The sequence below is a fragment of the Caloenas nicobarica genome, chromosome 3 (genome assembly GCF_036013445.1).
Source record: "Caloenas nicobarica isolate bCalNic1 chromosome 3, bCalNic1.hap1, whole genome shotgun sequence".
Classification (NCBI taxonomy): Eukaryota; Metazoa; Chordata; class Aves; order Columbiformes; family Columbidae; genus Caloenas; species Caloenas nicobarica.
Window position 1 is genome coordinate 32,345,102 of NC_088247.1, and position 27,521 is coordinate 32,372,622.

Genomic DNA, 27,521 nt, shown 5'->3' on the forward strand with positions numbered 1-27,521 from the left:
AACTGGTGAATTCAGCTTTCTTGCTACTGAAGAAAGTTTCCTCCATTCAGTGGTGAGCATAAAATCCTCCATATTTCTTTGTTTGTCATGCAACGCCCCCCAATACCTATTTTCTTGATACACATTTAACTTTTACATGCTTGCTATGTCTGGTACACTTAATATATACATGGTTATTTGCTGTCAAGTTTGGGTCATTTGAGCTGTTCGCCCTCTGATTCCCATTAGCCTGTCCGCATCAGCATTAATAGCAGTAGTTAACCTGGAGCAGCGTCTGTGCAGTAACTAACTGCTGTCCTCTTGCTTTCTTTTTATGATCCGTGTGATGAGTTGGCTTCAGGCTGCCAGGGCAGTGGGTATGGGCAGGCAGACACAGCGGCTCCCGCGCACAGAGACAGCTGTTCTGCTTGTTTCAGAGAATATAAATTAACTTGATGAAATGTTCTTGGAAAATACTCGAAATCTGATCATCTTTTGTCATGTTCAGACTCACGTTCTGAATTATTATTCTTGCATTTTGTGGAAAAATGTTATTTTTACAAGTTTAAAAGAGATCTGTTAGAGCCGTGAAACTTGCCCAGTTCACTGGTCAGTGTGTTACTGAGAAAAGCGTTTTCACCAGATTTCTGATACTCTATTCCAACATGGAAATTTCTTGGTCTTCCAAAGTAGGATGTTAACCAGTTTAGCTCCCAGAGGAGACTTACCTGTAGTGAAATCTTCTCCAGCCCTTTCCTTGGTGAGAGTTTACACAGAGAATACAGTGGTACTGGAACTGTGTCATCGCATCCATCTCACTGAGTAGCACTTTTAGACAATATAGGAATATTGTCAAAAACTGATATAATTTACAAGAGTTACTGCATTTCAACACCAATAGGACTGTAATATGGTGACTTCACAGGAGAAGAAATTATGTTTTTCCTATTGCAATAGATATTTCATGGATTTAATATATGATCAATGTGCACATTAAATCAATATGTAATTCCAGTTGGTACAGACTGTACAGGCTGTACAAAATGGTTATTTCATTGAATCAACTAACTTCTATGTGGTCTAAAAAAGTTTCTTGACTAGAGAGAATTTTAATATGTGATATGCGTTTGCCCTTTGGTTTGTAAAGCACCATGTTGGAATTGATTTATGAAATACCATAAATTGTACGGTAATTAATCTTGCATCAAATGTCATATATGATATGTAAATATAGCTATATATTCTAAGACTGACAGAGCAATTTGTGGATACCAAACGTAGGGTTTTGGTTTATTAATTACATGTCATAGAATACTAATAACAAGACTTCAGTTTATTTTTAGAAATATAATTTTCCTCATTATAAAGGAGTACTCATCTTCCCTTTGGTCCACACCTATTACATGTTTAGGAGGTTATTAGTATTCATGAGCTACCTCATTGCAAAGGAGTACCTCAGGGACTATGAGTTAGTACGTGATTCTGCATTGAACAGAAGAGAAAGGAAGCATACTAGCTCGGGCTGGTGAAGGCCAGGGATTCTGTCGAAAGATTCAGGTTCCTGCAACTCTGTGGAAGGAGCTTATATTAGAATATCATCTGTATGGCAAGGAATACAGGGGATTATTTATTTACTCATGGCTCGCATTATTGGAAAAATGGAGTAAAAATGAGTGATCATGAAAATAAACACCTAAAGTATTTTTTTATAAATCTTCAGTCAGTCTAAGAGAACGAAGGAAATACTGTACTTTTTAGCAATGGCTAATCACTTAAGATTTTTTCCTTAAAGGGAGTTACTTCCAGATATTATATAGGTGAGTTTATGGGCAAAGGTTGTTTGAACTTCCTGTGTCTTACTATCTTTCTTTTTCAGGTGATATGTACTATTGCCAGGTACTTTATGTAGTTACTGAGAAATATTGAGTCTATATCTAAATAATAATTTTCTCAATCCAAATAATTTTCGAGTATAATTCTATGCATTTTGGATATATATGTTAGATATGTGTGTAGAAAGATATACAGTGATTCAATACATATAATTGGCTTTGTTTCGGTTCTATGTAGTTGTGTGTGCCGTAGTTTAATATGGGCAAGTATAATCCAGTGTCTTTGTACTGCGTTCATTTTATAGAATTTATCTCATGATTAATTTTTATGGCAGCTTGTAACTCAAACTACTGTTTGAATAATTTTTTTTATCTTAATAGTTCAGTCTTCATTCCCATAGATACAACTTTAAGGCACTGGCAGCTTGCAAAACTGCAAGTGCTGCTTTCTTTCACAACTCTGATGGCTGACATGTAAATACAGGCTGGATTTTGCCTTGTGTAGTACAGATACCAGTTTAGATAGGATCCATCTCAGCTGCGTAAGTTTCGGCAGGAAAATGTAAGCGTTTTTCCCTTGGGAAAGGCTTTGCAGCTGATGGGAGTCTGGGGGTAGCAAGTGACCCCGGTCCTGAGGGACGGCTCCGCTCCTGCTGGGGTCAAAGGGGTGGCGGCTTCAGTGGTTTCCTTCAATTAAAAAAAATAATAAAATCAGGTGACTCTTTTTCCGTGCTAAATATCTGTGAAGTAAAGCAAAGGCATGGATAGTCTGTAACTATTCTTAATATAGACATTGATTATGTTGTTATGCCAATAATTAGAAATAGCGTAAGATTTTTGCTGAACTAGTCAATGAAATAATTGCTAAAGAGGGTAAAATAATTTACAATAAAAAGGTAGTAAATTATTTAATTTAGAAATAAGTGGAGTATACTGATAAATACATTTCTCTTAGTTATCCTGCTACTGAAAACTGTATTTGTTTATAATGTTATGATAAGTAGGCTCGAACCAACAGTATAACTTAATTTACCAATTTTAGCCATAGGACTGCAAAAACTTACAGCCACATTTAAATGAATGTGTCAATAATACCAGCAGGTCCAGTAAAAGAAAATTAAATTTAGGTATGTTATTATCAGAAGGGTTAAGTGCAAAAGGATATATGTAAATTCATGCAGGTCTTTTGCTTCTTTGTGCTTCATAAATTAAACCCTAACTATACTGAAGAGAGTAACAGTGTGAGCTACGAGCTATTTCTTCAAGTGACAGCCAGGAATGGAGTGGAAAAATATTGTGTTCTAAAGGTACTCAATTAGATGGTATAAGAAGACTGAATTTTAAATGCCTGTTCTTTTGACACTGTTCAAATCAATGTCAAATAATAAACTAGCACAAGGATTAGCTGAACGCAAAGGAATCTTTATCTGTTTTCTTAGTTATGACGAGGAGAAATATTGGACAGCTGTAGGATTTGATACTTGGTCCTATCCCATTAAGCCTGTTTCTAGTAAACTAATAGCTGTTTTGTACTAGGAGTACACTAGAACATATTTCCTAGGAAAGTGGAACTTCATGTTTGCAAGGTAAAAACAAGTACAAGATTAATCTGAATTCCAAATATCTCATCTTTTTTTTTATTAAGGTGAATTGTGTAGGCCCCTCTACCTGTCACAAGGAATGAAAATTGAAATTTATGTGGGTCTTTGAAAAAGCAATTTATCTATCATTCAGAATGTATTCATAGTCCTTGAATTAGGGAATTAATACATAAAAAATGGGATTTTCCTAAAGTTACAATACTATCAATTTGTACTTCTCAGTGGATGGACATCATTGTTTCCTAAACTCTTATTAAATAATGTGAGATTAGAGCGTTTCAGCTCCATTGTACAAAAAAGCGAAGACCGGCATGAAAACATTGTGAGATTAGTATTTGTTATCTTCTTAAACACTTGAAATTCAGTAGACCAAAGTCAATAGAATGATAAACAATTATTTCTTCAATTGCATGGCAGATTTTATAGTCCATTAAACTTTATTGCTGTAAATGATACATCTGTAGATTAGTATGTCAGCAAAGTACTTGTCAATATAGCTCAAATGTCAACAGATGCTCTCAAGTATTTTCAGTTTCTTCCCTCTCCCTTAGTAAAGCATTGATGCATAAACTTGAGAGTTCCAGAATTGACAACAACTCCATGGCTCAAAGTTGGTACAAAATGACTACAGAAAGCTTTGAATGAGGGGCATCACCAGCATCGCAGAATGGTCACTGAAATCCAATTCTAAGTGCTGGTGGAAAAAAATGACCCATGTGGAAAGCAATTATCCATGCCTAATCAAAGTAGAAAGTAGAACCCCTGAAAATGAGGCCTGTGTGTTTCTATACCCTCCAAGTACCAGGTGGCACTTTTGGTCCACCTTCTGCTTGAGATGGCAAAGTGTCTCCTCCTCCAGAGAAGGAAACCAGGCAATGGTGTTGCCTCCTGCACCCAGTGGGCAACAGTGTCCTCAGCAGAAGAGAATGGACTCAGCCTCAGAAACTGGCTGGTGCAGGAATGACATTGCAAAGCCGTGATATACTGAATTAGGGATCGAAGTTTCTGTTTGAACACGGGGACTGTGTGACAGCACCCCGAGCTAATGATGCGGGTTGATTGCATGTTCAGACAGGATTATCAGGCTGTACATGTGATCTCCAGTTTTAAGGTTTTCTTGATAAGTGTGCAAGTTAGTAACATCGCTGCTTCTTAAAGAGAAAACATTTCCTAAGATTCTCTGGCCATGGCTAGGATTCTGTGCTAGAGCTATGGACCAGTGTGCAGCCCGAAAATTAAGGAATATAAACTTCGCTAAATCTTCTCAACTTCACTAAATCTTCTCAGATTGTAGAAAAAATGTTTATCAGAAGTTTCAGCATGAATTTTGTGATGTTCATCACTGGTTTTTTTAAATTAATTTGATATTAATGACTCCCATGGGGAAATCCCAATCTATATTTTTTTATGTTACAGTGTTTGTGGAGAAGAAAGTAATCTGTGTTACTTGAAACAAAAGTAGCTGCCAGGTTAGATATTTCATAAAGTTGAGGTTATTGCATTCTGTGAGTAAGAATAAAAATAGTTATTTAGTGATCATTGCAACTTTAAAAAGCAGCAGTATAAATAGCCTATAAAGTAAACACCTGTACTATATTAGGGACGTGATTTATATTGAAGCCAAGAAATTACTATTTATCTCCCTCAAGAAAGTCAATCTCTGTTTTGAAAATGAGAATTATTTTAGAGCATTATTTTGCATTTTTTTTATTTTTTTAAGTAAACAGAACTAGTTTGCCTTACATAAAACCTTTTCTTTGATACTTGCATATTTAGGGAAGTGGTCTTATTTTGTTTCTTTATTTGTTTGGGGGGTTGTTTGTTTTGGTTTTTATAATGACCAAAAAGTGCAATTAAAATTCTTCCTGGAATGATTGAATATATATGTGTGGGCTCACATACATGTGAGGGAATGTGTGCTGGAAGAGACCTGCAATAAAATACAAAGGAATTTTACATAGAAACATCAAAATACCTATGTCCTGCTATTTTTGCCATGCAAACCCAAAGGCTGGTCACTGAAGTCACAGTGGGATAGGAGGGAACAAGAGAGAATGTATTTTAAGCTGAGTGTGCCTCAGGTGACCCACTAAAAAGTGTTCCCAAGTCCTTCAGGGCATCACAGCACCTTGTTCTGTGTGCAGGTGGTGGCCAGGTTTTTGTCTGAGTGGGAGCAGACCCTAAAGTCATAATTAAAAGCCTTTGCAGAGGTTGATAATGACCTTTCTATTAAGTGTCACCTATTCAAGGACTTTACTTTTCCAGCTTCTTCTTCAAAAATTATTGTCTATTTTTATCTGCTCTTTCCTATGGTCATGTTAGTAAATCTTCGTAACTACCAGCAAAACATAATTTAGGTATACATAATTTTATACTTTCCTGAATCTATCGTTGGACAGGAGTGATTTAAGTTTTAGCAGAGCCCAGATCCATAGAAAAATTGCAGGATGTCAGTTATTCTCCCGTAGACCCCTTCGTTTCTCCCTATCTGTCTGAAACTTGCCATGACATGACAAGCCTGTGCCTCTAACCTCTCTCTTTTTTGGGGGATGGGGGGGGCAGGAGCAGGCCAGCACATCTACTGGCAAGGGAACATGCTGGGAGGGACAGGAGGAAGTCGCTCAGCAAATACATTCAAAATTTGACTTCAAAATACAGACTTTCTGGGAAAAAAAAATAAAACAGCAATACAAGATCAAGGCATTTCCCACATACTAGGCTGATTTAACAACTAGATCTGAAGTGAGTCAGGCTGCAGCTTAAATTTCTGTGTCTCTGCAGAGTGATAGCGAACTTCATATTGCCATTAGAGCCGGGGCATCGCATGGTCGCAGCAGCGTTAGAACTGTGTATTAGAATGGCCTGTGCGTATTTGAGATTGTTCTCTAGAGCGTGTTTCTGAATACTTTATCCAGCCTCTCTGTGCAGCAGCAGAAAAAGGATTTGTGTAGAAACATTCAAATGCAATGCGATAGCTAAAGAAAATTAAACAGAACTGCCAGAGCAATTCATTTTTCTGTCAATCAGTGGAAGTTCTAGTGGGTTATTAGGTTTTCTTGCCCCAAAGTTATTTTGCCTTTATACTGTGATTATTGCATTTACCTTTAAAGAACTGAGAGAGTGAAGACCTAAAAAATACTACGTTATCTCTTTCTGTGAAGTATGAAAACATAGGAGATATTTTCACATCTATTAGGTCTTATGGCTTTGATGAACAGTGCTGATAAGATATGGGTAGTAACCTACGTGTATTCTCTTGGCCTGTATTCATTTTCTTTGGTTGTAAAATTGCGGTTTTATTGCTTTCTGTATTCTAGGGATATAGGCAGGAAGGCTCTACACGACTTTTAAATGTTGTGTGTCTCTGTCACTCTGGAAAACATGGGGAAGTGTTAATTCATTTATTTCCCTCAAAGAAGATATGAACAAATTATAATACTGTAAATACATACTCTGAGGAGTATCAAATTAACCTTTTATTTGTGAACCAAATAAGTGAAAATGTATCAAGACTTAAAATTAATTTACTAATTAAAAAAAAAAAAGGCTTTTGGAAATGCTGTCACACAGACAAATTAACATGTTTGTTTTTACTTTGTAACTGTAGTACATTTACTCCTAAAATGCAAGGGAGACGGATGGGGACTTCAGGGAGAATCACTAAGAGCACAAGTGTGAGCGGAGAGATGTATAAGCTGGAGCACAATGACGGGAGTCAGTCGGACACGGCCGTCGGCACGGTTGGAACAGGTGGGAAGAAAAGACGTTCCAGCCTTAGTGCCAAGGTGGTGGCCATAGTGTCTCGGAGGAGCAGAAGCACATCTCAGCTTAGCCAAACAGGTGAGTGAGATGCACGCTCTCCCGAAACAGGACTCTCACCCGATGTGGTTTACCATTATTTCTTCTGTGGCATCTGTGTTACGTGTAAATGGATATAGACCACTCTAGAGCGATTTTGCAGCTGTGAATGAATTTCTGAGATATTAATTTTCTTTGATCACTAGGCATCTGCAAGAAAAAATATACAAATGCCTTTTAGAATGTGTGCTGTAACGACTTTCTGTCCTGATCAATGAAAAATGTTTTCAGCTTTTATAAACCTTGATAACAGGTAGGCAAGGAAATGCAAAGAGACATATGTGGGTATCAGTGGTGGATAATGGTTTGGCTAAGAGCAGCTTATTTTGTGTAGGAAATGTCTTCTGGCAGAAGAGATGAGTACGAATGGGTGAATTTAAATTTGAGCAAATGAATGGCAGTTGTGTAACTCAGGTAAGAGGTTGTACCTGTAGTGGCAAAAAATACGTTTTTAAAAACTACCTCTGATTTCGTAGTCAAGAGTAAATCAAATATTTTTTCTTTAAAAACAACACTGGCAAATTGGGGTCAGTGGTTTCAGATAAATTAGACAACAGCATAGTGTTTCATCAGGAATATATGGCTTCCAACTCTTTATTGTGACTTCAGACATTTTAAAAGCTTCCTATCTGCATAGCCTGAAGGAACAAAAGCTCATACAGAAAGATACAAAAGGGGAAAAAAAAATGTTTTAAAGTCCCCGTCCTACTCCTATTGAACCCCAATGAAGACTTTTGCTCGCGTCTTGAGTGAGAGCAGGACCTGACCCTAAGGGTTCTTTCTTACTAAAAGAAGGAAAAGAAAGAGAAAAAGCTTCAGCCTAGCATAGAATGCACACATATTGCAGCACTCATCTCACGTTGGCAGGGTCATCTAAACTAAGGTAAGTATAATGACAATATTGTTTATTTCTATCATCAAATATCTCACCCCTTTCCCTTGATTTTCTTTTATTACTAGATGAGCAGCAGAAGTGATTCGTTCAAAATGTAAAGCTTGGTCAGCTTTAACAAAAAGATTGTAATACTTTTCTACACTATTAGTTTAATATTAGTCTAGAAAGCATATAATCATGCAGTTGGACCAAATGATAGATGTAGTGGGCGTATTTGAAGCCTAGAATTGTAATTAATATTGTGTTGCTCAAAAATGCACTCTGCCTGAATATTAGACTAGAATATAGATAGTTGTATTCAGTAAAATGTTGTTTTAGATGCATCAGAATCAATTACATGCCCTTACAATAAAAATGTATTATATATATAGTGTATTACAGAAAGGATTTTAGGTTGATGTTTTAATCCACTTGCTGTAAAGAATAAAATATTTTAAGTACTTTACAGCATGTTTTTGTGGTTTGATCTGGCATTCCTTTCTACCTCCTAAATCTCATTGAAATAAGAATTGCCATGGTAGAGCAAATCTTTGCTCCATCTTACTCAGTAGTCCAGCTCTGACCAGTAGCCAGGGCTGGATGCCTAAAAAGGCTCAGGGGGCTGCCAAACATAGGATGATTTGCCTTGCATGAGCCCTAACTCACTCTTCTCAGTGAAGTTAGTAAATAACTTAAAATCTAAACCGTGACTTGCAAGCACTTCTCAGCCTTATTTATTTAAAGCTCAGATATTGCCATTCTTCATAAAAATATACTATAGCTCTACAAATTTCAAAACAACAGGAATTTTGAAAGGAATGGAGCACCTGAACTTTTAATGAAACTCAAACAGCAAATCAAATATGAAAAGTATGATTGTGTATTATTGATTATTGTAAAACAGAGCTGAGAATGATATTTACTTTGCCTTACTGTGGCTCAGGCAAACAGTACTATCTGTGGTATAAACAGAGCAAATAAAATGTGGAATGTTTTGTTAGTCACTATTTTTTAATTTAAATTATGTTAGAAATCAGTGGCTTGTATTAATGCATTTTAAGTATAGCATACCCATGAGACTTGATAGTTTTTCCAGAGAAAATTCATTATTGGAGACCAAGTACTCATGCCCTAAATCAGAGAGCCACTTTCCTTCCTTCCTGCAGTGTAGAAGAGGGGAGAACAAGTCTAAAAGACTCTAATTCATTTTAATGTGCTCTGCCTAAGTAACTTAATAATGTCTCCAATACTGAGAGTTTTTTAAAAATCTATTTTGACCCAAAACTAGGTCTTTAAAATTGATTATGTGAAAATCAGTTCTTAGAGCCAAATTCTGAGCTTTTAAAACTGGCATGGAGGTATATGTGCCTCCAAAAAGTGGTACCAGGTATGAACTTCTGCTACAGATCTTCAGTTGCTGAAGGTGTGCTGTTGACACAGAGCATGTTTTTTAAAGGAGGTATAAAAAATACAGAAATGTATGTGTAGCCTCCATAGTTTGGGTCAGTTTAAGTTTTTTCTTATGACTTGAATGATTGTAAGTTGGGTATGCATGACAAATATAGTTATTTTTTTCTGAAAACTCAAAATAGAAGATCAGAAATAAACCAGAAAGTTAGATAGTTCTTGAAAATCAGACCTTGCATATTTTTGTGGAACATTAAATTCTGGTTTACTACTGTCTTCAAAACAAGTAAAATTAACTTCCATCTTGCAGTTTTTCATTGAAATAAATGGTCAACGAGGGCTGAATTGTCTCCTTCTCTGGAGACATTCAAAACCCACCTGGACACGTTCTCGTGCAATCTACTTTAGGTGTACCTGCTTTAGCAGATGGGTCAGACTAGGTGATCTACAGAGGGCCCTTCCAACCCCAACCATTCTGTGATTCTGTGAATTCAAATTTTGTAGATAAATCTTGTGTTTAGTATACTGTACAGGTTTAATCTTATGTAAAAATTGAAGTGGTGTGTATGAAACTGCTACTAGGTAGATATTATTTCTAAGAGTTGATTTTCTTTTCAACTGAAAAAGGAGTGTGTGTGAGTGAGCCTGCGCATGCATGTATGTGTCGATATATACACACATAGACCTCTTTGAATATATGGGGCAGATTATCTTGCATGTTAGATTTAGAAGGACCGGTAATCGCATTATTTTGTGTACCCGTGTTCAGTGCATTTGGAAAATGTTTATTCTGAATACGAGCCTTATAAGATTGTCCATGAAAATAATTGGGTTTTATTTTTATGTAAATGTGCAAGGAAAAGTATATATTTCTGCTGCACCTTCCTTTCGATTATGTTTAAGATTTCATAATACTTTTTGTACCTGTTCATTGAAATAATGAAATCCTTACTTACTATGGTTAGTTCGTTGTGCCCACAAACTGCATAGATTTTTAGTTCATTAAATAAAGCTTGTAATCTTCCGGCAGTATTCCTAATGAAAATCCAGCTCTGTGTATACTATCACAGTTAAAAAGAAAAAAAAAGAAAAAGAAAAAAGAAAAAAAAAAGCCAATGCCCCCAAAATACCACAGACAAATGAAAATAGGTCCAGGCATATTCTGCACAATTTTAGTTATAGTCCAACTTTCTAGCTTTCCTTGCCAGCCTAATTTTTGTAAATAATACATATACACCAAATAAATATATAACTGCAGATTTTCTAAATAATTGCCGCAACTAAACTTCAAATCATAGGAAAGCCATAGGAAAATAGATGATAATAGGAAATCATCATCTATTGTCTTGATTTTGTGATACATCGCTCTATTGCCCTACAGATATTCTTTATAGTTTCCTGGCCAGTGAGGGACTGAGAGCAGTATTGATCATACTGCACTTTGGTTTGGGGTTCTGCATTTGTTTTTAAAGAGATTAAAACTTCTGTCATAGGAGGAAAGAATTTTATTACAGAATTTATACCATAAATAGAGACATAATGATGCATTTCAAAGCAGATGGAAGTAATGGTAGGGGTATCACCAGTGAGATGAGTTCTGGAGAAAAGGAAAAGCTCAGTCTCAGATAAACGGATAGAAAGGCTGAAAATACCAGGTTTGACATAAATATGAACTGAACTACCAGAGAGGTGACCGGTGAGCCTTTAGAGACATGGACTCTGTTTTTTCCCAATATGAGTTCTTTGAGACTACTTTGATTTTCGAAGGTGCTCAACACCAATAACATCAGTATTCTGACTAGTTTTCCATTGACATTGCTTAAGAAACTTTAGTGACCTCATATATGACAAAGGTGAGACTTTGCCTGGGATATTGTATATTGTTCCCATTACTGGCTCAAAACAGATGAGAACGGCAGAGATGCAGAGAAGCAGAGCTAAGGAGCTTGGAAGAACAGGGAGCTTGTCCAGTCTCACATTACACTGATACCGGGTCATTTTTCTAAATGTAAATACTTGGCCATGTTTATGCTATGAACCACAATGAAAAATTTCTATGAAAGAACCAAAGTTATTTGCTGTCCCTCTCCCGTTTGTGAAGTTTACCGTCAATAACCTGAAGTGGAGCCGTAGGCATTAATGTTTCAGAGAGAGGTTGCGTACTGTGAAGTGAGGCTGAAATCGAGTATTGTCACAAGGTGGAAACAGTATGAAAAAAACCTTTTACAGTGAGGGTGGTGAAACACTGGCACAGGTTGCCCAGAGAGGTGGTCGATGCCCCATCCCTGGGAACATTCCAGGCCAGGCTGGATGGGGCTCTGAGCAACCTGATCTAGTTGAAGATGTCCCTGCTCATTGCAGGGGGGTTGGACTGGATGACCTTTGAAGGTCCCTTCCAACCCAAACTATTCCATGATGCTATGGTCACTTATGTGCATCTGTGAACTTGATACTTGGAAGGAATCTCTAAGTGTCTGACTGCTTCACTTAGGATGTAACTGGCAACCCGAGCAAAGCCACATGAGAATCTTCTGACTTATTTCCCTATGTAGGAATTGCACATGTCCTCACATGGAATTCCCTGATAAAGTATATTTTATGCAATTTCCTGTAATTTTCCTATTAAAGAAGCGGCTTTCTATATGTTCTTTTGAATTAAATTCCAAATTCCTGATTTTAGAAAAGGTACCATCATCTAAGTGAGGAAATTGTCATTGAGCAGTGAAGTTTTGATGACCTTGTACTCCACAGCATAGCTGTGCTCCTTTTGTGTGCTCACTCATGCTTTAAGAACACTTCTTCATCTGGTTGACTTCCCCACATTCCACCTTCTAAGACTGGTCTTAAGAAGGCTTTCTGTCATGGTTTTGTTGGATGACCAAATTTTAGGTAAACATTTAGAAGAGACAACCCCAACCGTTACACAAAATGTCCTGTAGTGGTGGAGAATATGATAGTTCACTGGAGGTACTTAGTGACTGTTAGCAAGTACCACTATGCTGTGGTAAAAATAACACTGCCTGGGAAACATGGAAATTAAGCAGAGTAAAGCAATCTTCCAGGCTCGGAGCTACATCATTTCAGAGTAGACACTGACAGAAAAAAAAAGAAAATCTGGGTTTTTTATTTTCTCAGCCTTTTTTCAGTAATGCCAGCAGGGATAATTTTCCATCCATCCCTGTAGTAATTTTATGATACAACAAGAGATTTCATAGAGCTCTAGATAGTACAGACAGATGAAGCAGATAATAAATTGGAAATAAAATATGCTGGAGGGTGGAGGCCTTTGGAATAAGGGGCGGGGGGGGAGGGTTGTTTGTTGTCTTTCTTGAGAAAGCCATTGTTTCTTTCCATAATTCTGTTACTTTTTTCTTACAAGGGTCATAACAACCTTTTATTGCAGTGGTCAAGCTTTTTTTCTTTTCACATTTCATTTTGATTGCTTGAGTCTCAATTATAAACAATGACAAAGGTGAATTTCTGAGCATGTTTCTTTTACCTCATAACCTTCGAGTTTATTTTTTTATTACTGTAGTGAAACAAATCGTGCTTACTTCAAAAATCACACTCATTTGATAAGAAGCTGAGTGCTAGACAAAGTTAAAAATACTTACTCTATCTAGACTTCAATAAATCATCTATTATTACTAGACCAGATGGACAGCATGGAGATCAGTAAGGAATACTGAATGTCAGGCAGAAACTGGTTAGGAGGGAGGCATCTGCTGGTTTTATTAAAACAAGAGCCAGAGCGTGCTTACTGGTTGAGTTTCTAAGACAAAAACCACCAGCAGACCTCTTTAATATTTTAATGAGAGGTAGTGTGTATGCTGCTAGAATATGCTGATGATACTGATTTGGAAAGTATGTCAGTCCCAGGTGATACAGAGGAAGGACTGGTAAACTTGAGGACTAGAATAATATAGAACTCAGGTAAAATGTCATAATGCGGATTGCAACATCTTTCTTTTCAGAATGACTAATGAAAATTTCCAGATGCGATCCAGGAGCTTTGTCATTAGAAAAAAAGAGGAGGAGGAGGAAGACAGTGGGATAATAAAAATCAGAGGATGAATGTAAACTATATATAGGATCTGGCCAGAAAAAGGGAAATGCTATCCTGGGTACATCGGGTAAGATGTTTCCTTGGAGAGCTAAGAAAATGTTAACATCATTGAATGAGGCACAGCTGACAGCTCGTCTGGAATACTGGTCATACAAGAAAATGAATGCTGGGTGTTTGTGGGAACCGAGACCTTGAAGGATGATTTATTGCCTGATTTGTTTAGCCTTTAAAAATGAAGGCTGAACAGGGATATGATTGTTCTGTAAGAATGCAATGAGAGTAAACATCAAAGAGGCAGAAGAGTTTTTGAAGCTTAAGGGCGACACTATCAGAAACTGTGGTGTAAGAACAAATGGGTATAAATTAGTTATGAATAAATTTTGTATTTGCCTGAAAAGTTTCTAACAGTCAGAACAGAAAGAGATGTATCTTAAAGCTCTCGAAGCATTTAGATCACTAGGGCTGAAACAGCCCTTTTTTTGTTTCTTATCTAGCATAATATCCCATTGCTGTTTTCATAGGATTTCTTTTCTGATGTTGTTCTTTTGTATCCTGTTCATCCAGATGAAATACTACAAGATCTCAAATTGAAAATTGTCTTGGAGGTCAGAACTACCATGAGTCTTACAGCTGTACAGTTACAGGTTTAGTTTAGACTTCTGCAATTCACCCGTTCACTGTGTTTTAGAGGGGAATTTCCAAGTATTTGCTTGCATTGGGAATTTATTTCTGCAAGAACACTTAGCATTTACACATGAGCTTCCTTTTCTATGAATACCTCTGTTTTGTTATCTGAAGTCTGCACACTTTGCAAATCTTTACTTAATGTTAGACTGTGTGTACTTGAAAAGTTACTTTTTGCAGCCTAGCAGAAGTGTGGTGCTCCGTCCTGCAGCTCAGTCACTAGGCTCGTTTGGCTGTTCAGTATTATCTCCAGGAGAGCCTTTCCTATCCAGGTTGTTGTTTTTCCCAGTGCAGACCATTAGCGCTTGCTTTGCGTAGTGTGGTGACCTATGAGGACAATGGCTCTATTGCACAAAAAGGGAACGGAGAGAGACTGACATGAAGATGGATGTGTCTTCTCAGCCAATCTAAAAAAAGTCTGTGATGCAGCAGTGGGGATGGTGACGGTGCCTTAGGGACAGTGACAGGATCTGGGCTCTAAACCTGACACCCTGGCAGCAAAGAGCCCCCCCGCAAACCCAGCAACAGCTCCGTGCCCATCCCGCCTGCACCCAAATGTCTCTGCAGCAGGAGGGGGAACTGAACCAATGGGTGAACAGTCATGTTCAAAACAAAGAAAAAGCCCTGATTATTTTTGTAAGAGGAACTCTTTGTTCTAGTAATGATACTTAATTCTTTGAAACTATTGAGTGAATGTAAGCATGTTCTCTTTTATTTACTGTTGCCGTCTAGCTGAGGAATTCACTACCCTTAATAGAAACATATTTCAGTTCCAGTTACTCATCTTCCAAAAGATTTCCTAATAAGGGCTAGTATTTTCAAACAAACTCCCGCCGCTCTGTTGAGTTAGTGTTACGTGTGGCTCTTTTCCTTTTTCCTGAAATATAAATTTTGACTGTGTCTCCTGTTATGTAGCTGGTTGACTTGTACTCAAAAGTATTCATTTGCTTTTCTATCTTTTTGCAATTTCTCCCTTGATTTTCTAACAGAGATATTACTGCAGTTATAACTAAAGACTGTTAGTGTTACCATTTTTTGTTGAATTTTTGCAGATTCTCACACTATGGCCTTTTCCCTTATACTTTTAGAAAATGTAGCACAGAGTTTCAGAGAGCAGATCAAAATATATTGTAGAAAGAGAAATTTTGAAACCTGGCCAGTAAATTTTAGTATTTCTTACAAACCATTTATGCTATTATTTTTCTCATGTACCTGAAGGTTTTGCAAAAATTTAAAAAAATATTTTAAAACTGAAATTTTCTTTGCACTCTTTTCTTTTACGGAACACCTTTAATATTTTGCTTCCTTGCTTGTAGCTTCAGTGTAGCTACAGTCAAGGAAAAAGTGGGTTGTCTTTGATTCAAGCACAGTATTTCAAATATGAGTATAATATATCTCTAAATCCATTAGGGGCAAGAAATAATTTCATCTGGATCTTTTAAAAAATAAACCTGACTTTTTAAAATCTTGAAGTATTTTTTCATAAAACACTTATAAAAATGTGTGGCAATCATACGTTTGAAAAGATATTCGTGGTCTGAGGTTTTTTTAAAAAGTGCATTTAGCTGAATGCAAAGAAGCATTACATTCGGAGACAGTATTTTAATCTCGTTTAGCACTTTTTACATGTGAATGTGAAGATGAGCTTTTAGGGGTTTTTCAGTATTTTTTTTGGCCAGGAGTAGAGCTGTTATCAATAGAATCCAAATGAAAAGCAGTAAACCTAACCTAAGACAAAAAGGAGGATCAACAGCTGTTTGTAAGGGATTTTCAAGGATAATAAAGATGACAATAATAAAGCTTGCTGCTGTTATTGCAGCTGGTGATATTAATATATTTGTAAAAATCTAGATACATACCTATAATGTAACTAACAGTCTGCATGGATAATGGCCTTTAGATGCCATGAATTGTGTATCATAAGTAATTAAATATGCAGAACTGAGTAAAATTATGAAAAAATGTTCATAGGCCTTTTTAATATAATTTTTAAGTTTTCTGGCAAGTCATTAAGTTGGATGAAAAATTATTTCAAATCTAACAGCTTAGGATGTCCATCTTGAAAGGATACAATTCATTGAAAGGACACAATTCAGCTTGAGTATTTCCTTAAATATGAATAAATATGAATGACGTTTTAAAATAAAATGCTGACAGCATTGGATAGAACAGGTATTGGTTCACAAGACTTTTCAGTGCTGCTGAATATCTTTTTTTTCTTTCCTGAAAAAAAATATTCGGCTGAAACATTTCACACAGCTTTGCAGAGCCGTGTTGGTACCTTGTTTCCCCATGCATATATTCCCCTCTGCATATAAATAGGAGAGACTCTGGGCAGCAGCCACCCCACACAGAATGTCCTCTCTCTGAGCACACCTGAGCTACAGTCCTAAAAGCAACTCCCTCCTCCAGTACTCTTTTAGAGATCACAAAGGGCGGTTTGGTTCAGCTGGCCAAGACTCAGGTCACAGCAGCGTTGCAGGACAGGAGAGGACGGATGATCAACGAGCACGGTCACTGGCCTCGGTCTCAGATGCATCAGTCTGGCAGCACATCTGCTGGCCAAGGCTGTGCGCTGGGCCAGTGTTGACTCTGTTTCCAAGAACAGAAGGAGCAGCAGCCTAATGGAAACTGTGTGACAAAGGAATTTGACCTCTGGTTGTATAACACTTATTGCCCAGAGTCCTGTCCATTCTTTACATAGCATATAAATTAATTTAATGTAAGTAATAACTACTTCAGCAAGTCTTCAGCAAAGATGGAAGAGATGAAAACAAGCACATCGTATGACTTGCTAGTCCCAACTTGCTTCCTGCCACCCAGTCTGATACACAAAGAGAAGAGAAAAAGGGACTGAGGCACCCAATGAATTTCTGCTTCTTCAGAACAAAGTTTGGTTCTTCGGTGGCATCCACTTGCACTTCATGTGTGAACGCTGCTCGTGAGCAGTGGGTTTTATCCCATGGAAATAACTCTCTGTGCATATGAATGACACTCGTCATTGCTTTTTAAGGAAATCAATCAGAGACTGGTGAGAATTTCACAGAGGTTTGTATTCGAAATGTTTTTTTATTTTTACACCATGTACTGGTATTTCGGATGTTTAAATTAAACTTTCAGTGATTTTTAGCCGCTCCATTTTACTAGCCAGTTTGTTGCATCTGCTAAATGTTCTTCAAATAGCCAAGAAAAGATAAAGAAAAAAACACAGCCCAGGAAGTTAGAGGTGTTGGGGTCTCTAAATCATCGGCATGTTGTCAAAGTGCAAATATTTTTACCAACTGTGGCATACTTTTACAGTTTCATCTGCATTTTGAATGTTGTGCCAGGTTTTATTTAGTTTGATAAGCATGCAGTTTTTGGAATATGATGGTCGCATAACTTCCAAAACGGATGAGTAGTGTGAAATGTTAACTTTGTTTAAATCTATATTGACTTACATTGCATTGTTAGGTGCTATGTGTATCAGTTATTTCATATAACTTACTTTAAGTCATGAAAATACTGTGCAGTATTGAAGGTGAATTACTGTTTCCTGTTGTACAGACCGCAATATAGTTACTTGGTTAGACCTCAGTAAACAGTACATGTTGCTTCTACATATCCTCAGGTGTCTGTTGGAAGGTTCATCCCTGAACTTGCTTGGATTTACTAAAATTTGACAGTCTGTTTAGATTTTCAATCTGAAGTCTACAAATATTTAACTACAGTGTCGTAGACTTAAGACATCCAAAGAACTGAAAGAGTAAACTACAGTATTCTTTTTAATGATCTGTTGTGTGTTTATCCTCATAAGTTACCCGAGAATTGCTCTGAAATTACTTAATATTTATAAAAGTCCTTGATGCTCACAGACACTCATATATAGTTTATTTCGTTTACCCATATAGTCATTTTTCATATTGCAAAAATGAGGTTTTGGAGCCTGATAACTTCAGACACAGTGCTTTACAAGAAATCTTAGAAACGAGATGTTTCTCTTCTGTGGAGCTCTAAAAGTCTGCAATGCCAGCAGAAATTCCCTGTATGGTGGAAGTTTGACCAGTCAGAATTGCCCACCCATTCCTGCTAGATTCTGAAAAATGCAAGATTTGGTATTACTGAAGAAGGAAACCAAGTCAGAGGAGTCTGTATGAGAAGGTGATGTGAGATACCGCCTCTTCGCACCGTCGGTACCGAGGAGAAACCTGCTCTCCACCCTTGGAGCACCCTTGCTGCCTCCTGTCCAGTTTCCTTATGGCTTTCAGCTCCTGAGTGCGATCAGACAACAAGCATCCAAGGGGGTTAACGGTGGCTTTTGTGTCTTTGGGATAAAAATCAGTGTCTAGGGAATCCATTTATTTGTAATGATTTCTTTGGTCTCAAAACAGAACTTGTCAGATTGACAAGTTATCTTAATGCAGGTCCATGCAAATGGATTTCCTGTTTATAAAGCAGGTTAAAATATCTGAAAAGCTCTTCCAGGGAGGAATCTCAGGGCTGCTTTTTGATTAGTTTTGCTTTCACATGGCTGTTGATGGATGTTGATTTATAGCTCTGCCGTTTGATTAGATTTGATGGTGCAAAGTGTTCTCTCAGAGCGTGGCCAGACTGAAACACTGAATTAGGTATAGATGTAACCTAGGATTTATGTATAAAAGTAAATCAGTTTTACCCATCACTCTTCCTTTGAAAATTATCCTAGTAACGATCTTTTCTCCTGTCTGAGCAGCTCTTTTCTAGAGTTCATGGTCAGGGCAGGGTGGGGGGATTTCTTTGAAAAGACTCATCTGCTATCTTCAGCCTGGACTCCAAGTGACTAAAATGTTAATGGGGAAGGCGGTCAAGGGGCATAGAAAACAACTCCAGGGTGTATACACAGCAGGGTTGGCTTGTTTTTTGCATACTTAAAGTACTCTCTTTAGTATTTGTTGATAGGAAAGGAATAATTTACCGAGAAAACATTTTGAGGGAGTCAGTTATCTTTACCTTTGGAGGCATACCATATTAAGAACCAGGTTCTTCTGCCTAGGTAGAGGTACTCCATAGCACTGTGGTCACTCAAGAAATGTCACAGACAGGATCCAATTAATCTAGTAACCAAATTCTTTTTCTGGCATCTCACTAATGGCCTTTGTGAGGCACAACCACTCCAAGGGCTGGGTGTGACAGAACTGAACTGCATTTGTATTGCACTTATTTCTCCTCTGATGTGAAAAAAATTACAGTTCTGGCAACGGGCTCGTATCACAGCAAGAAGAGAGCTATCATCTCTAGCATGTGTTGGAACAGGCAACTTTGATATATTTATGCAGGGATTATAGTGCCAGGTCAGGACTTAGCTCTTAAAAGATGAACCATTGTCATTGACTGGGGAATCCAAGAGAAAAACTTACATAGAAGATGACATGAAGCTGTGGTGGGTTTGAGTAGGAGTCCACAGTTTAACAGCACTTACATTGTTGCAAATACAGTTTTGTTTTTTTCTTTTTCAGGCAGGGTTTTTTTTTTCCGTGCCTGGGTACAGGCCTGGGCCCTATGCTCTACTTCAAGGGAACAGACATGTTTACAGCCAGATTGGGAACAATGGCAAGAAATTTGATGAGATCCCAAAGTTCCCCTTTTAGCCAAGGTTCAGGCTCTCCCAGTGGGCCTCACAGTAGTTCCTGGTCCAATGTTTGCCCATGGCCAAAATCCCAGGCCAATTAAATTGCCTTGCATTTATTTTGGTGCATGTGTTTTTAAATATTCAGAAGATTGAGTTTTCCCAGTAACCACCTTCAGACTGTTATAGGCTACTGTAATACTACTTAAAGTTTACTGACTTGGGCAAAGGGATACTCCGAAGAGGACAAAAAGCCCCTCTCCAGTCCTAGTCATTGTGGCCCAGAACCAAATCTTCCTGTGTAAATACTGGTGACTGCATATTTGATGTTTCATTTACGTGGTGCCATTCTGTTGCATATGGCAGATTCTTTCATTGTTTTACTTGCTCTGGTTCAAAAAATAAAAAAGAAAAAGAAAAAACCAGTCAGAATAAGTGTGTGTTAATAAGTATGTATTAAACATCCCTTAGGTAGCACCAGTGAGTCATTCACTCTCATCTGAGGTGGCCTCACCTCCATTTCTTTTTTCTGGGCCCAACCAGCTGTTTTCCTGAGTGTCAGCTGATGGCATTTTTATAAGGATATGATGTTGAATGCAGTACATAATGCATACGGTGGAGTTACTAATGATACAGCTCCCACACATTTTCTGTGCTTCACATTACAAAAGGCCATTCAGGAAATTTTCCAAATACAGATGAACTGCTGAAGGCTGAAAAAAACACCTGGCTCACTGAAGCACAGTCTACACTCAGATCTAAGTATTTGCAATTCAAAATCTCACTATTGCAAACCTTCCTTAAGCCACATTATTGGTGGTGCTGCAAATAATGGGAGTTCATTTAGGAGCGTTCAAACCTGTATCCAAAGTTCTGTTATATTTATCAGTTTTTAGAGAACAGTTGTTTCTGAAACAATGCACTACATTTCAAAGCAATTATTAAAATAGTATTGAAGTAAGACAGGGATTGTATTTTCATGAGTTTTATTATTCACTGGGCATAAAACGTGGGGCTGCATCTAGAAAGACTGGAGTACAAATCTTCCAGCCACTAATTCCCACTGTGGCTTATCTCTTCAAGGAATCCCTTGTGTCCATGTTCCTCACAGCATGCTTTTTCAATACATCTGTATGGTATGAGCTGTACTTCAGGAGCTGGGGGTGGATTGGGGGACAGAGAGCAGGAATGCGCCTTGTAACAAATGGAGAGTCACTGCTCTTCAAAGAAGAAGCTGTAATCACTGAGAGTGGAATTAGTCTGAGCAAGTGTAGGTGTCCACAGAGTAGTTGTCAGTTCAGGCTTTCTGGCCAGCAGAGAGAAGCGTGCGCTTCTGCGCATGGCTTATCCCTCCTCAAGTAAACGTCTAAAATAGCAAAAATGAACTGCACCATAAAATATCTGTTTCTCTCCATAGGCTATAAAAGGAGCCTGGCATGGCATGCAAAATTTGGTGAGCTGGGTCCTATGTAGCCTATGCACAGCACCCTTTATTTCTTTTCCCAGCCCCTGCCTTGGTTTCCCCTCAAGGCGGGCGGTAGCAATGGCATCAGCTGCCCCGACCCTTCATCTTGTGTGGCCTCCAAGGTTTCCTGTTGCCCTCTCACAGAAAGGAGAGGCACAGAGCAGAGGTACCTGGATAGAAAAGTTCTTCAGAAATGACCCAACTGCTGAGCTACACAAAATAGACACTTTTCTTGTTCTTGCAGCTTCGCAATGCAATAAGCAAATGGTGTCACAGCACCAGGTTAGATCCTTATCTTGCTGCATGATTGCAAAGTTCAAATTACAAATCCAAGAGTGCATTTGGCACGCGTAAAATGAAATTACCACTTTTTTCAGTAGGATGTGTTTTTTCATTGGTATGACTGTCGTAAGTTTTCTGATGTTATTTTTGTAGGAGATCAGATAATGACTTTACTGAGATGGAGTAATTCTCTACCTTGTAAGTGGTTTCTCTCATTTGCTCTGCTAACTGCTCAGCATCCAAAACAGCAGCAGGATTTGGCTGCAGGTGTAAGGGTTTTCTAAGTCTTTGTGCGAATGCTAATCAAGAGTTACATATATGTGCGCTTCTATTTTATATTTTTGTATTCATCGTTTGCATGAAGGGAGCCGTTAGTATGTTTATATAAAGGACAGTGAGATTGTCAGCCTCAGAAGAAAACTACCGCCATGAAAAGCCTTTAAGAAGGCCATTGGTTAATTGTTTTAAATGTGATCAAATCAGAATAAGGGAAGGCAATTTTATGCCTGATGATCTCCTTAAGTATCTTACCTTTTCTGATAAGCAAATGTCATCATCAAAACTAACTCTATAATTGGTATAAACCCTTCCAGTCAACCCAAAAATTGAATAACCATGTAAATGGAAATGATACAATGAACTGTAATTTTATTGTAACTCTAATTAGTTGCATTCTCAGCACAATTGTCATGATCCAAGCCTTTCAAACATTGTCATCAATCAAGCAGAGTATGTAATAGCAGCATGGTCCTGTGATACCTTGTTTATGATAAAAAAGTAAGTACTTTCACTAATAGTATTCTTTTTTTTTCATGTACCATTAACAAAAAAATTACTTTTTCCGTGATGTGACGCTGCCAGTTTCTAAGAGCTGGGAACACGATAATGCTTTTAGTCTTCAAAGGGCAATTGAAGAGCTCTGTGCTGTCGGTGATCCAGTGCTGCCTGTATTTGGTGCTGGTGTAATGAACAATGAATATGCATAGTTTTACTGGGAGGGGGGTAACTTTGATGTGTTCATGCTTTTGTTCATACTATGCTATTTTACGATTGTATTACTATTACTTTTCACATATAATTACAAAAAGCCTGTTGCTGAAAGAGAGAACATATTGGGACAACATGTATTTCAGTTGAGTTAAAAGTGAGGAAGAGAAGCAATGAGGCAAATCACATCATCAATGGATCAATGATTGATCCCAAAAGGAGGGCTGAAAGATGTCAGTTTAGGGTGACAGATATGACATCTTCTGGCTTCCTTCTCGTCTTTTACTCCTTGTCTGTGTTCATGTGGGTCTCATCACTACAATATTGGCAGTGCTTACAACAGAAGTTGCGTGCCATAGAGAAGTGGGATCATTGCTCTTTTGTAAAAGAGCTAAGAATGAGATGAAGTTGAACCTTGATGCTTTGCATCACAGCATGCCTTTTTCACTTAAAAACCTTCCTCCTTCCTACAGGCATGCTAGTCAGCATGATACATACAAAAGTAGTTTCTCTGTGCCTAAAAAGTTATCTTTGTTGGTAGGATGTGCTTATTTTTAAGAAATCAATTACTCTTGAGAGCTTGGTGATGAAAACTCCAATTGATTTCAAGGCTTAAGAATCTGGTAACTCCATAAGACTGTTCTGTAGAATAAATGGACAACCTTTTAAAGATTTTTTTTTCCTGTTTGTTGTACAAAGTTTCCTGTCCTCTTCAGACTTGCAGTAGCAGTATAGTGATCATTTTGCAATTCCAGCTGGAGCAAGAACTGCTGTGGATACTATGTAAACATGTACTATTGAACTTTCCTTCATAGTATCATTTATTTTACGTGCTCTTAATTTATATTCTGACTTTTATAGTTATCTGAGACCTCTTTAATAGTAGCAATGGTTCTTTGTTCTTTGTGTTGTTGGCAGTCATAGGCCTTAAAGCATTTTACAAAGGAACGGTAAGTGCCATTATCCTGTTTTATTGAGGAGCAAACTCCAGGACTGGAAGTGACCTACTGAAAAAATCTCACAGTCTGCAGAAGAACCAGGACTTCCTAAAAACTTATGACTGTAATTACCAGATTTAAAAAAAAAAAAAAAAAAAAAAAAAAAAAGTGACTGTTTAAGGTACCTAGGAGCACATTATAAGAGATATAGTAATTTCATTGAAATGGTGCTGGAAAAGAAACAACCCAGACTGCCCACAGAGTGGGCATGTATGTGTGTGAGCATGTGTGTGTAAGCTTTAGTTAGGGGTATTGTTTTAAGCAAAGATTCCATGGGATCTTAAATGTCTATACATTAAAGCATGACTAAATATCACATGTTTTAACATGTTTAATAATGGTTACAACACCAACTAGGACAGCGTTAGCTTTCTTGAAATGGAAATCTATGGCTGAAAGCAATATAATGTTTGACTCTTGCAACATGTTAGAGTAGGACTCACTTCTGTGCTGCTGGGCTATCATGTGGGTTGTTCCTACAGTCATTCTTGGCTTCATTTAGCATCTTCACTTCTTGTGTCCTCCTAGTAAGAATGTTTCTATTTGGGAGATTTCAATTAAATACCCTACCAGAAAGAACTTGCTTTAAAGGTTAATATAGTAGATATTATCTGCAGTGTAGAATAACATAGATGAGCAAGTAGTGGCATCTGATTACTTGTCATATTTTAGCGATATTATTATAAAAGATATGTTGACCACAAGCTGAGTTGGGACTTGACTGTAAGATCATTAAAATATTTCAATCTGTTGATGTCAGTTAACTGTGAAGAAATGCATGAGATACGTGAACAGCTCATTAACTAAATTAAAATAATTACAAATAGATTCATCTATCACTGGAAAGCCTTGAAAATGTGTATGTTTATACTCATATCCTGTTGACCATTCTTTGAGCTCATGTTTTGTACTTCAGAACATAGCATGGTGACATTTGTTGTCTTACTTGATGGCACAGTGCTGAACAAGATCTTTTATTCAGATTGCTAGTTTTTCTATCTAAATAATAGCTTATCACTGTCATAAACTATCTTTACAAAATACCTGAAAATACCGTGGTTACCTGCCTTGCTGAATAGGTAGAAGGCATAAGAGATCACTTAAGCGTACACCAGGTGTTCTCCTTTCCCTTTGTAGTTCTGAAGAAAAACAGACCAGAATTTCATCCTGATTCTGGGTTGGTGCTTTATTTATTATTGTGTTGTTGGGGTGAATAGAACAGAAGAGGTTATATACTCATGGATTGTGAGTTATATTAAAAACTTAATATTATTTTATATAAACCATATTCTAGTAGCTAGGTAATTGTAATTATTTCAGATTCTCAGGCACCATTGTGCTGGAACAGGATTTTATAGGAAAGTTGACATCGATTTCTAAAATGCGTTATTTTCCTCACTGTTGAAATACCATATTGTCACACTGCAAACACATTGGAAGTTTTATTTCAGTATGATGCAATCAGTATCCAAATGTAGGTGAGGCCCAGTCCTGTGTGTGTTTCACAGGGAATAATCCCATGGAGATCTAAACATGATGATCTTGGACCTTGGTGAAAATTCTGCATGCTTTTGTGAATGAGTATGTACGCCATAACTGTGAAGGAGTATGTACGACATAAAAAACACTTCTTGCAGATATAGAGGAAAATGAAATAATCAATAGGACCATGCACTTTGGATTTTATTTGATTTACCCATACTTTGTGTTTATTTCAATACAGCGAATGATTCTGTGTAGCCCAAAGTTCCTCTGAAGATGTCAGAAAGATGTATAGAAAAGTTAAGGCCTTTGAGAAATCTTTGTTCTTCGTTGTGTATCTTCCTCATTCCCAACTTAGCATACACACCGTGCAGTCTTCAGAGAAAGACCACCACTGGACAATGGTGTGCAATCTAGGGTTAGAAAGATTTCTTTTAGCTAAATTTTTTTTGTGGAAGAAAACATAAATTTTTCTAAGAACTTTCCTGCCTATATATTGGAAGTTCTTGATTTGAGAGAAATGCCTTCAATTTTCCTCTAGAATATGTTCGTTTTGTTAAAAATTAAATATATGTATTTAATGCTGAGGAAAAAAGGAGATATTGTGAATATATAGTCTTTTGGAAACTGTATGCAATCAGGCACATTGTATGAAAGAATTATAAAGTAAAATAATTTTTAGATTTGAGTCATCTTTCAGTGACATTGGCTCCTGTTGCCACTGAAATGCACATCAAAACTCACTTCAAAAGAAACTGGAGATGGTCTTCATCACCAATGGATGGGGTAAATCCTGTGATTGCCGTCTCCTTTTCAAAAATACCCCCTTTCTAACATGCTAGTTTTGATATTTTTCATAGTCTAAAGATGGTATATGTAATAACATACAATCATTATTATTTAAAGGCTTCAAGATAGTTATTATACTAACTATATATGTTACTTAAGCTTGTTGAAAGTCACTTCTATATGGTTTCTTATTCTGGCAGTAGCTATATCATTTAACTTATCAAGGAGCTTCCCAAACTTTTTCTTTTGTGATATTTGCATGCTCTTGATATCATCTTTCATTATGATTTTATTACAAGGTACCTGCCAATTAGCTAGTTTTATTATGTCCATCTAATCTTTACTTGTTCAGGAGAGTAATATAATTTTTATAAAAATGAGCCAGGGTTTATGCACATTTTATTGTTTCTTCTTTTATCTCCACTATTCCATCACGTTAGATTCTGTTGTACTCATGGAGTTTTAAAATCTAATATATTAAAGACGCTATAATAATTGCATGTTTCCTTAAAGAGTATTTCATAACAACAGAACAAGATCGTGTTTTGATCTTAATTTTTTACCTTATGTGATTTCGATTCATTTCGTAGATGGCAATATTTTTTCTGTGCATATATAGTGTTTATTCCTTTTTTTCACAATGTCTTACCTGCATAGAATTTACCTGTCTTATTTTTTACTATTTAACTGTCCATTGCTATTTTTGTAGCAGCGTGTACTCAATAACAGCTAACCTCTCACAGTGTGAACACACCCTGACAGCAGCACTCTCATTAATGATCAGAATAATCCTGAGCAGCAAATAGAGCTTTATGTGTCAGTTCCAAGGAAAAATACTATCTGAAATAATTTGTGTAATATGCAGATAATAAGAGATTAGTGCATCTGTTCCAAAGAGCCTGACCTTCAAACCATTAGCTCTGCAAGATTCAAGCACTATGGTGTAATCCTGCTATGAAAGGCAAGTTTGTTTTACTTTTGTATTTTATGATCTTCATCCATGAGCTAATATATATTGAAATCCCTGGAAAGATGTAGTACTGCTTGGCTTGAGATGTTCTTTGCTAAGAGAGAGACAAAAATTACTGTAAAAGGCAAGTTTCTATTTAACCAATAGTAAGCCTAGGAACGTGAAAATAAGGTTTGTTTATTATATTTTAATTTTATTCGTTGTACTTTGGGGAGACATCTTTCTATATGCTATCTGCAAGTAAATTCAGATTTTGAAATCTGTGGTTCAGCCTGGCCAATTGATTATTGTGGAGTTTCATGTTTGTTTTTATGGTGTGGATTTGAAAGTTTCCCTTCATATGAGATGTTTGATTTTCTGCTACATTTTCTCATTTTCTTCAGTGCCAATGTTCATATGCAATTTTTGTTTTCCAGTTTATTTTGAAATGATTGTCATCTCTTCATCTGTGATAGGTTTGTCAGTGCCGTCTATATCAAAACAGCAAGAAAATTTAATGTTAAATCTCAGCCTCTTCTTTTAGATAATATAGAAGGAGGGAAATGGCCTGTTAAATGCTTCTGAAGTAGCTTCCTATTGTACTGTAATGTGCATTATTAACATACATGGAGCAACATTTATGGATGTTGTATTATTATTTCAAGAAAAGTGCATTCGGTCATT

General features: G+C 37.1%; 1 protein-coding gene across 1 annotated transcript in view; it reads left to right on the top strand.

Annotated features, from left to right (window-relative positions):
* LOC135986916 (regulating synaptic membrane exocytosis protein 1-like) overlaps nucleotides 1–27,521 on the top strand; it is a 170,808-nt gene that overhangs the window by 123,144 nt on the left and 20,143 nt on the right. The window contains exon 23 of the mRNA XM_065631472.1: nucleotides 7,020–7,252. Coding sequence (XP_065487544.1) covers nucleotides 7,020–7,252 — 233 coding nt within the window. The remainder of the gene's footprint in view (nucleotides 1–7,019; nucleotides 7,253–27,521) is intronic.